Raw genomic sequence first — 12,276 nt, forward strand, 5'->3', positions numbered from 1 at the left:
CTTATAACTTATATGACTTATATTAAGTTTCCCTTGCTTTCTCATAAGTAAATGTGTTCTGAACAATGTGTGCAGGTGTGTGGACCTGTTTGTGTGATGAAGGTGCTGGTCTTGCATCTGGAGACCCTGAGATTGTTGCTTTTGCCTAAGTGCAGCCTGTGCAGAACATGTGATAATTGTACTTTTCTTATAAAAGGAGAATAAGATGAACTGCTGCAGGCTAGTTTTATCCTCATCCATTGAGGGAGTGAAAATATGAAACCATAACATTTGTAAACCTTATTACAGTGTAAGGACATCCAACAAGGTCCTCTCTTAGACATGAGCTTCTTACTCCTGTTGTTTTGTTAATTGGAGTAATTATCTACCAACGCCTTTATTTGCTCTTTTTGTTAGATCATTTTACTCTCCATAATATAATACTGGAGGATTAACATCTTCGCCCTCGGGCAATTTTCCAATTTGAAAATAAAATTACAACTTCACAAGCTACTATGTGCTATAGCTTATAGTATGTCTGTCACACTTGTCAAGGTGAATCCAAATGAGACATTGATGGAAGTACAGAATTCAAACTGAAGTTGTATGCATAATTTATAAACCTAATAGCGCCACATTAGCATTTGTAGTCCTGGCACTATAACAAAATTTGGGGTGTGATATATTGGGCAACAGTAGCTCAGAGTGTTTGTCCACTGATCCGAAGGTTGGCGGTTCGAATCTCACTCTCAACATAAACATTATTGGTAGAGCAGTTAGACCCACTGACCCACGGGTTGGTGGTGCGATTCTAGCTCCCACAGATGATTTCTGTTGTGTCCTTGGGAAAGACACTTAACCCACCTGGCGCCCAGTCTGTTACACTGCTGTATGAATGTGTGTGTGAATGGGTGAGTGGTTCTTTGATGTAAAGGGCTTTGAATTCCTTGAAAGTGGAACAGTGCTATGGAAAATTGTGACCATTTGACCATTTATTGCTGAAGTATACATAGACAATAAATGATAATATTGAAACTAATTTATGCCACTGACACAAAAAAAAAAAAAACATTGTTAGAAAAGCAGAACAACAGAATGAAACACCGTAAACATGAGTCGTACAAGTTAGTTATTTGACCCTATACAATGAATAAAAAAAAAATCCTTGTGTTGATAAATGGTACATGCGATAAATATTCTGTAAAAAACATTTTTAAACTCTCATTTAGTAAACAGTAAGTTGATATAGTACTTATTGTGACGGGCCTACTAGAGCACAGATTGTGATGTCGCCATTTCTGTGTTTGTTGTTAATAGTTAGCAGCTACTATCAGACCTGTTTTAAAAGCTGTGTCTTATGTGGTCATGTGAATGTGTTCAGACAGCAGACGGAGGTACACCTACATAGATTCTGTTTGGCAGATGGTGCTGTGGTGGCTACACTGTCTCCATTCCTCCATATGCTCCAGAGAGCAGGGCGAGTATGCAGCGATAAGTAGCTCAGAAGGACCACAGGGAGGTGTCCAAAGCTCAAGAGAAGCCAGACCTAAAGTGTGGAGGAATCAGGATGGACTATAGCCATATGCACTCCACGCAGATAGATTTCAGTTTGTGTTCTTGGTATTGTAAGAAGGCACCTAGGGCTGTCAAAAACATGTATAAACATCCAAATTGATATCTTGTATCAAAAATAGGCACTTATTTAAACATGAATCACATGAATAGCTTCTGGTCTAGAATCTAAATCAGAACTAATAGGCCCCAGTGGACCACACTGTAATTTTAACTTGAACTATGCATTTTGAATTTTCTGTTATTTCCTAACAGTAAATTTGAAATTTCAGTTTAGGTAAATCATCAACAATATGCAGTTTTGGTTTCTTCACCTCTCTGTGTCTCTGTCTCCCTCTCTCCCTCTCTCACTCTCTCACTCCCTCTTTCTCTCTGACACTGGCCTCGTATTTAGAAGAGAACACTGGGTATATTTAGATGTTGCAGGGGCACATCAAGAGCCCTCTGAAGGTTTTAGCAGCCCATTGTGGGTGGGTACTCGCAGCCCACTCTTCGTTTTATCGCACTGGCCCATAACCTTTATACAAAATCACTGAGCAGGCCTAGTGTTATTGAGCAATTTGAGTAAGTGTGTCTGATTTTAGAAATTGCTAGTAATATTATACTGTTGCACATTGAAACTTAAACTTAAAGCAATATATATATATATATATATATATATATATATATATATATATATATATATATATATATATATATATATATATATATATATATATATATAAATATAAATATAAATATAAATATAAATATATATATATTATATATATTATATAAATATAAATATATATATATTATATATATTATATATATATAAATATAAATATATATATAATATATATTATATATATTATATAAATATAAATATATATATATTATATATATTATATATATATAAATATAAATATATATATATTATATATATTATATATATATATATATAAATATATATATATTATATATATTATATATATATATATATATAATATATATATAAAATCAGGCAGCCCACCTTCAGTCATAAAGTCATTTTGGAAAAATTAAACCAAATTCATGAGAGATTTCTCTCATGCAGAATCTCAGTTTTTTTATCATTTGTCCAGATTACTGTCATAGTTTGAGAAAGTAATCCTTTTAGTGTGGATTAAGAGAGGTATGTGCCGGGTCATATGGACACAGGGAGGAGCTGAAAACAGGGCACTTTGTGAATCTGCACAATGTTACGCACACGTCTCTCCAGACTACGCAATTTCACTGTGGGTTTTTGTTGTCCTTTTAAATATTTTGACTTGTAAGTTTCAAATTGACCTCATTCATTTGGAAATGTAAATATGTTGTTTTTATTTCTCTATAGTTGGCTGAATATCGGCAGAGAAAAGCTCACGCGGACTCCCAGAAGAAACAGAAGAAGAAGAAAAAGAAGACTGCAGAGGGGGACTCAGAGGGGGACTCTTTGGGGAGGACAGAGAGCAAGTTGAACCGGACACTGGGGGGAGACGAGCCCACTGTCCCTGGAGTCGATGGAGGGGACAGAACACACCCTCCCACCACAGAGTTCTCCCTCACCAAGACTCTGCGCAGTGGAGAGACGGTCAAACATGATCAGACGTACACCATAGAGGTACACACTGCTACTATTATTTAAAATCATAATTACATTTTACAGTTCAATACTTATCATTGTGCCCATTTACAATGTAGGCCTATATTTCCCATTTATTATTTGCAGTAATTAAGGATATACACTGCCTGGCCAAAAAAAAAAGTCGCCACCTGGATTTAACTAAGCAAACAGGTATGAGTCTCCTATTGGGTAATTACTGTAGGTTCAGCAACAGTCTGTGCTCAAAGAATAACCTGGTCATACTGAATGACCAGGTTATTCCATCAATGGATTTTTTCTTCCCTGATGGCACGGGCATATTCCAAGATGACAATGCCAGGATTCATCGGGCTCAGATTGTGAAAGAGTGTTTCAGGAGCATGAGACATCATTTTCACACATGGATTGTCCACCATAGAGTCCAGACCTTAACTCCGTTGATAATCTTTGGGATGTACTGGAGAAGGCTTTGCGCAACGGTCAGACTCTACCATCATCAATGCAAGATCGTGGAGAAAAATGAATGCAACACTGGATGGAAATAAATCTTGTGACACGGCAGAATTTCATGGAAACAATGCCACAGTGAATGTGTGCCGTAATCAAAGCTAAAGGCGGTCCAGCGAAATATTAGAGTGTGTGACCTTTTTTTGGGGGTGACTTTTTTTTGGCCAGACAGTGTATTATTTCAAGGTACACTATGTAACTTTTCTTTTGAAGGGTCTGGCACCTGCTTGTCTCCATAGAGATGTTATGGCTTTGATGTTTCACAGTAACCCAGTCTATCTCCACGGAGATAAACAGGCAACGCAAGCAGGCCAAGTTACAGGTCAGATCTGTGGAGATGCAACCCCACTTGCAGTAAGAATTATTGTTTTTTAAAGATATTTTTATTTTCAGAAATAAAAACACCTGTAATGGAATAAATGCAACATTTAAGGAGAAAAGTTACATAGTGCACTTTTAGTCAAATAGCATATCACATTTTGTAGCTGTTTCATAATGGTTTTCTTTGACTTAAATGCTCCTTGTATCCACAGACGCTGTCCCTCCCTGTAGTTATTATACATGTGTGAATAATTTTAAATTTCTGCATAAAATAATTACGGTCCTGTCCTATGTTTTGTTTTGTCTTTGGCAGGAAAATTGGATTGCTTTCGTTGTTATGGCAACCTGCCCTCTAGCTGTAGCTGTAACACTGAAATTTTGAGCAAAACAGTGAAATCTTTTGTCAAAACCTTTTTCTGCACAACAAATTCACAAAGTAGGGGTGCACAATATGAGAAAAAGATGCTAAATGTGAAAACAACATTACATGGTTGTGAATGAGTCTGTTTTATATAATAATACAATATAACAATATCAGAGGAAAACATTTGTGTTAACATTATGTTAACAAGTAGCTTGTATTCTAAATCCTCCTGAAATTTTCATTATTCAATTTTTGTTTTTTCTGTCTATCTCATCTGAAAATGATTCCATAAACAGAACAAAGTCAGACCTTGAATCAGAACTCCTATAAGGCCACAGTACTAGTACTGTTAGAGAAACTACAATTATTTTGTGTTGAAAAGTATTATATTGTCCAAAAAGAGTTTATGTTTTATTAACATTGTGGACAGTCGGATTTGAGTAACAATCAGTATGTCATCTGAGTTTTATCACAAAAATATTACAGTAAATAGTGCAAACTGCACACCTATTCAGAAGAAGTTTACGGACAAATTCAATTACCGGAGTTGGATTAACAATGATTTGAATTTAAACATCGCCTTGGCTCCAGCATACCTTTAGATGTGAGGCTATGAAGAAAAGCTAGGGGTGCACTGATCCGTTGCTGGTATTGGATATTGGTGCCGATACTGAATGATTTTCTGAATTGGGTGTCACTTTGAAATATTGGTTCAGTTGATATCCTGGTTGGACATATCATTTCATTTAATATGACTATTTACTGGTTGGCCCAGAAAGTCTTGTAACTTTTGAACATTTTACAAAGTTGTTGAGATAAACATCTACATAACACATATGGATCAGTTTTGTCCTATTATAATTTTGTTTTAAGGAAATAAATGCCATTTTCAGTCTCTGCACTGGTATTGTATAATGCCAGGTATCAGCAGATACTACTGTATAAAAAGCTATAGTATAAAAATTGGCGTTGGAATTGAAAAACCTGGATCAGTGCATCCTTAACCAAAGCGCCCTAGATTTTGGTACCAGGACTGCATTTCCGAGGCTGTTACCGAGACGTAAATTGTTCTGAGCCCATGTGATTAGGCTCTCCAAAACACATTCCATGATTTTGAATAGAAGTCTGATGGAAACAGCTTTGAGTGATAACAGATAAAAGGCTAGTGCAGGCTCGATGGTGGCTGCTCCCCTTTCACACAATATACTTTTGATTTGGGGGAAATGCTTGATCTTCACCTAATGCACAGGCTTTGAAACTGTAATTCAGGGTCCATTAATGAACAACACTTCAGAAACAGTGAGACGTCTGATGTTTTTAAATGGTTCTTGTAAAAGGATGTTATATCATTTGTCAACAGTAGGGGGGGTACATTGTTTCAGTAGGTGAAAACTCCAATAGTAACATGTATAAAACCTTATACTGCTAGTTTTACTTCTGCGCCGACTCTCTAGTGTTATGTGTTTATGCATACCTGGGTTAACCTGATTTCCTATTAGGGAAACATCACACTAAACATCAATCTAATTTGTATTAGTTTAGTTTGGAGCTGTTGCATTCTTTATACTCTTGACTCACATTGGGCACACACTTGATTGGTGTTGCTTCCTAATTGGGGGATGGGTCCCAGAAGTGGGTCATGAGTTTATTTAAATCCATAGAGTGGATTTCATTACATGATAATGAGACTATTTTAAAACACAAAGTTGTGTTGATTTGACTAAATGCAATGCTGACGCAGACAGTGGTGATATAATATTACTCTTGCCAAAAATAACAATCTCTTAAAAATATAGAAATTCAAAATTACCTTTACGTTTTTGAGTCTGCTGTAATATAAATCCTGTGCAAAACATAATTTAGGAAAAGGCAAATAATGCTTTAATATTATGACCTTTTAACAGGTGTTAAAGAGTTTTGCCCCAAGTTTTCTAGAAAAGTCTAATTAGCATTGTTCTCTTTGCACATCACCTTCAGTCTTTCTTTGGGCCAGTTTTGTTCACTAAACGACTTTTTCTCCCTAAACATACTATGGCATTTTCTGATTTAGCTGATGTCTAAAAAAAACTGTGATATGGTCCCATGCTTTTCGAAATGTGAAAATTAGCCATGTAAAGATACTATCTCGAAAATTTGCCTATTAAGAAAAAAATTATCTTTAAATTTTTTTTTCCAAAACATAGAAAATCAAAGTGTGACTCTGCCAGAGCTTTTCTGCCGAGTCACCTCCACTCTGTCCTCTCTCCTCTTTGGGCTAGTGCTTGGTCACATAGATGTAGCTTGTACTTTCCTCTCCCTGAACACACTGTAGCTGATGTCTGGTGTGTGCTGCCACCACGTTGCCATGGAAACAGACGATTGACTTTAAACAGGTTTTGGGCACATTGGGTCCATCTATCCACACGTCCTCCTGTGGTCTGTCCATTCGAGTGAGCAACACTTTACGCCGACCTCGGGGTTGATTAAATTCATGAATAAGATTTTCACCTGAACCCACTTAGGCCTGTCTCCCCTTTTTCCCTCTGTCTGGCTCTCTCTGTCTCTCTGTCTTTAACTCTTTCATTCTTTCTTTGTGAAATTCTTATTGACTCTCCCTATTTCTATCTTTTTCTCTCACTGTCTCTTTCTCTTTCTTTCTCTACCGCCCCCTCTACCTTTCTCTACTCCTCTCTCTCATTTTCCCTTTATTTTTTCCTCTTTCCCTCTTCTCTTTTTTTTCTTTTTTTTTTTGTTCAAAATAAGTATACTCACTAGATTTAGTATCTGGGTATCTATTTTTATTCCTTAGTATTGCGTGGTAAATATATAGCTGTAGACCTTAAAAAGCACAGAATCGTGCACAGAATCGTACACAGTGTTATATCTGTGTAATTTATGATATATGGTGGCTAACTACATCAATTTGTTCTACGTAACCTTGTGTATTTTGTTTTTAGAGTAGTGTTCTTATTTCCTGGCGTTCCTATTCCAAATACTAAAGAAAAATTCGATGCTAAATCATACACCTTTTTGTGGTAGACATTCAGTGCTGTGTGCATTCTTCCCACTTCTAAACGTTTTATCTTAAAGGCCTTGGACGCTCCGTCATGCATCAGACACAACCTACTTTTTATTTGTGTTACGTGACGAAGATATTGACGGTTTACAATGTAATAATAAAAATGTCTTCCCTGTTTTCCTGCTCATCCTTGAACTCTCGACCCAACAAAATACATTTCACTGATAATGTAATTTTTCTGTGGGGCTGGCAACCTCCAATTTCTATTTTAAAGTGACCGAATGGGTTTTATAATGAATTACCAGCAGGGTGGTTTCTATCACTGCAGCAGATTTGATGTAAGGACCTGTTTTATCAAAAACTAAATATTATGTTGCGTAAAAAGAAAAAAAAAAGTATTGCTTTTTGATTATAGAAGCATCATTAATAAATGGAGGCCTGTTATATGGCTTAGGTGATTGTTAATATTAATTTGTTTTTCCTTTTTGTTACAGCCCGAGAGTGAGGTTTCAACAACTGCAGAAGATTATTCCTCTGAGGTAAAAAAAAAAAAAAAAAAACTTTCAAAATGCACATCATCATGCATCTTCATTCTGACATTCAGTTTCTTCAAATATCGCAATTTTAAAGATTTCTTGCTGTAAAAGGTGCTGAGATTTTTAGCGACGGAAGTTGAATCAGAGGAGTGACATTGTTGACACTGAAGCTCACATTTCTGAGTTTTGCCTTTTGGAAAAAACATTTTGTTAAGAGCAGAATAATTTTATTATTATTCGTTACATTATATTATTCATACAATATATTATATGGTATTAACTGATTATTTTATTATATTTTCCTCAATTCCTGGCTATGTAGAATTCAAACAAGACAGTAAAGCTTTTGTACCAGTTCAAAGCCTGGATAAATGTAAAGGCATCTGGCAAAAAGGCAAAAATATTGTGTGAATTATGGTAAAATAAACTTGTTTATTCACAGCATAAAAACTGTAATTACAGTTTTTTCAGTACTACATATAAATGGCATTACATTTACACTTCTGGAGTTTCTTACTTCGTCTTGCAAAACGTTATTATTGATTTAATTCTGACAGCACTATGAATTAACAGGTCAATGGGTGCCACGAGATGACTTTGAATGTATCGCTGTCTTCGAAGGAGTTTATTTGGGTACAGTAATCTGTTCAAGCAGTTCATCCAAGTCTGCTTTTTAGCATCGTTCGGGCTGCCGGTCTTAACTGTTAATAACCTCCTGTGTCATGGGCGTCTGTGCAGTTTCCAGTAACCTACTAACCTATCGGCTTCTCACATGTGCTCCAGGCTTTAAAGAGCTTTGCTTATAGGTGAAATGTCATGTGTCTGTTTAAAAATGTTTTAGTTTAGCAAATAATGAACATGACTTTATGACAGTGTGTCTGAATCGACAACACAAAATAATAAAGACTTTAATTTGCTATTTTGCGAGATGCTGAAAGGTAAAATGCTATTCAGACAAAGTTGACTGACTCATTCTGCTTCAATCAAAGATGTCTGATATCATTTATGAGGTTGAATGAGAGAAAAAAAAAAAGCTCTAATATTGAAAATAACAAAATGGGCTCATCTTATCAAACAATAAGACCCTTGTCACAACATTCAACACCGTTAAAAATACTTAAGATATTTTAAACCAAGCTATAATAGCATTCATTTTGGTCAGTCTGCTTTTACTTGCATGCATTTGTTGCTGACGAACTAAGCTCATAAAATATCTACAAATGAGTTTAGTTTAATATTTATTTGAAAAGACAATGTACAGGGGCTTTAAACTTTTAAAAAGTGATGTTCTGCACCAGATTATACCTAAATAGATTCCATCTGCATATTCCATCTAAATATGATATCTTTAGACTGCTATTCCCCAGATTGAATTAGTACATTTTTAAACTTAACTAACACTTTCTACTTATACTAAAGCTGTACCATGCAACTTTTCTGGTGGGGTTTCTGCTACCTGCTTGTTTTCATGAAAATGTTATTGCTTTGCCTAAAATGTTACATTAACGTTATCTGTGTGAGCAAAGTCACCTTTCCACAGGTGTGTCCTGTAACTTGTCCTTGTGACATCACCTACTTTTGTCCTTGGAGATAGACAAGTTGAATGCCATACTGTGGGACATTCCAAGCCAAGCAATAACTTTTCCATGGAGAGACGAGCAAGTTACATAGTGCACCTTTAATGTCTGAATGCCCCTATCTGAACTTTTTAAGGTGCCACACATTTGCAGTTTATGCCGCTTCTTGCTCTGTCATCTAACTACTCCTGCTATTTACTTAAAACTTTAAATTGCTTTAAAATCCTCATTGTGCTATTGACAGGAGGAGGTAGATGCGATGGATCAGATGACAAGCGGGGGCTCGTTGCAGGAAGTGGAGGATATTTTGGCAGAGAAGTCCAGAGAGGTGGAGAAGCTGAACCGAGAGCTGGAGGAGATGAGGAGTGCCTTTGGAGCAGATGGGGTGCAGCAGGTAATGTCTAACAGTGAAATAAAATCCCTTTGCCCTCCATAATGCATACACAATATCTACATAGTATTCTTTTTTCTGGAAAATGGGCATATTTTGGCACATTCAATTTTGGGACTTTATATTTTTGGGGACTTAGTAATTAGTAATATAAAAAATGTATTGAAATAGTTATGTGAAAGACATCCATCCATCCATCCATTTTCTTCCGCTTATCCGGGGCCGGGTCGCGGGGGCAGCAGTCTAAGCAGGGACTCCCAGACTTCCCTCACCCCGGACACATCCTCCAGCTCCTCCGGTGGGACCCCAAGGCGTTCCCAGGCCAGCCGAGAGACATAGTCCCTCCAGCGTGTCCTGGGTCTTCCCCGGGGCCTCCTCCCGGTGGGACATGCCCAGAACACCTCCCTAGGGAGGCGTCCAGGAGGCATCCTGAGCAGATGCCCGAGCCACCTCAGCTGGTTCCTCTCAACGTGTAGGAGCAGCAGCTCTACTCCGAGCTCCTCCTGTGTGACCGAGCTCCTCACCCTATCCCTAAGGGTGCGCCCGGCCACTCTGCGGAGGAAGCCCATTTCAGCCGCTTGTATCCGCGATCTTGTCCTTTCGGTCATTACCCAAAGCTCATGACCATAGGTGAGGGTAGGAACGTAGATTGACCGGTAAATCGAGAGCTTCGCCTTCCGGCTCAGCTCCTTCTTTACCACAACGGACCGATACAGCGACCGCATCACTGCAGACGCTGCACCGATCCGCCTGTCAATCTCCCGCTCCATCCTTCCCTCACTCGTGAACAAGACCCCGAGATACTTGAACTCCTCCACTTGGGGCAGAGACTCACCACCCACCCGGAGAGAGCAAACCACCTTTTTCCGGTCGAGAACCATGGCCTCGGATTTGGAGGAGCTGATTCTCATCCCAGCCGCTTCACACTCGGCTGCAAACCGCCCCAGTGCCTGCTGCAGGTCCTGGCTCGAAGAAGCCATCAGGACAACATCATCTGCAAACAGCAGAGATGAAATCCTGTGGTTCCCAAACCAGGCCCCCTCCGGCCCCTGGCTGCGCCTAGAAATTCTGTCCATAAATATAATGAACAGAACCGGTGACAAAGGGCAGCCCTGGCGGAGTCCAACATGCACTGGGAACAGGTCTGACTTACTGCCGGCAATGCGAACACAGCTCCTGCTCCGGTCATACAGGGACCGGACAGCCCTTAGCAAAGAGCCCGGGACCCCATACTCCCAGAGCACCCCCCAAAGGACACCACGAGGGACACGGTCGAATGCCTTCTCCAGATCCACAAAACACATGTGGACTGGTTGGGCATACTCCCATGAGCCCTTGAGGACCCGATGGAGAGTATAGAGCTGGTCCAGTGTTCCACGACCAGGACGAAAACCACACTGCTCCTCCTGAATCCGAGGTTCGACTATCGGTCGGATTCTCCTCTCCAGTACCCTGGAATAGACCTTACCGGGAAGGCTGAGGAGTGTGATTCCCCTGTAATTGGAACACACCCTCCGGTCCCCCTTCTTATACAGAGGGACCACCACCCCGGTCTGCCATTCCACAGGTACTGTCCCCAACTGCCACGCGATGTTGCAGAGACGTGTCAGCCAAGACAGCCCCACAACATCCAGAGACTTGAGGTACTCAGGACGGATCTCGTCCACCCCCGGAGCCTTGCCACCGAGGAGCTTGCCAACCACCTCAGTGACTTCAGCCAGGGTGATGGACGAGTCCGCCTCTGGGTCCCCAGTTTCTGCTTCCTCCTCGGAAGACGTGACAGTGGGATTGAGGAGATCCTCAAAGTATTCCTTCCACCGCCCGACAACATCCCCAGTCGAGGTCAGCAGCTCTCCACCCGCACTGTAAACAGTGTTGGTGAAGCACTGCTTTCCCCTCCTGAGGCGTCGGACGGTTTGCCAGAATCTCTTTGAGGCCGTCCGATAGTCCTCCTCCATGGCCTCCCCGAACTCCTCCCAACCCCGAGTTTTTGCCTCTGTGACTGCCCGAGCCGCGGCACGCTTGGCCCGTCGGTACTCATCAGCTGCCTCAGGAGTCCCACGAGCCAACAAGGCTCGATAGGACTCCTTCTTCAGCTTGACGGCATCCCTTACTTCCGGTGTCCACCACCGGGTTCGGGGATTGCCGCCGCGACAAGCACCACAGACCTTACGACCACAGCTACGAGCAGCCGCATCGACAATAGAGGTGGAGAACATGGCCCACTCGGAGTCCATGTCTCCAACCTCCCCCGGGATCAGGGAGAAGCTCTCCCGGAGGTGGGAGTTGAAGACCCCCCTGGCAGAGGGCTCCGCCAGACGTTCCCAGCAGACCCTCACAATGCGCTTGGGCCTGCCAGGTCTGTCCGGCTTCCTCCTCCGCCAGCGGATCCAACTCACCACCAGGTGGTGATCAGTTGACAGCTCAG

The 12,276-nt window shown here is 40.2% G+C and overlaps 1 protein-coding gene across 5 annotated transcripts in view; it reads left to right on the plus strand.

Moving 5' to 3' along the window:
• akap9 (A kinase (PRKA) anchor protein 9) overlaps positions 1–12,276 on the plus strand; it is a 69,572-nt gene that overhangs the window by 4,809 nt on the left and 52,487 nt on the right. For all 5 annotated transcript variants that reach the window (XM_055225569.1, XM_055225570.1, XM_055225573.1 and 2 more), the window contains exons 2-5: positions 2,906–3,172; positions 7,839–7,883; positions 8,454–8,513; positions 9,702–9,851. In XM_055225569.1, the coding sequence (XP_055081544.1) occupies positions 2,906–3,172; positions 7,839–7,883; positions 8,454–8,513; positions 9,702–9,851 (522 nt within the window). The remainder of the gene's footprint in view (positions 1–2,905; positions 3,173–7,838; positions 7,884–8,453; positions 8,514–9,701; positions 9,852–12,276) is intronic.

The sequence above is a fragment of the Periophthalmus magnuspinnatus genome, chromosome 11 (genome assembly GCF_009829125.3).
Source record: "Periophthalmus magnuspinnatus isolate fPerMag1 chromosome 11, fPerMag1.2.pri, whole genome shotgun sequence".
In the NCBI taxonomy this organism is placed as follows: Eukaryota; Metazoa; Chordata; class Actinopteri; order Gobiiformes; family Gobiidae; genus Periophthalmus; species Periophthalmus magnuspinnatus.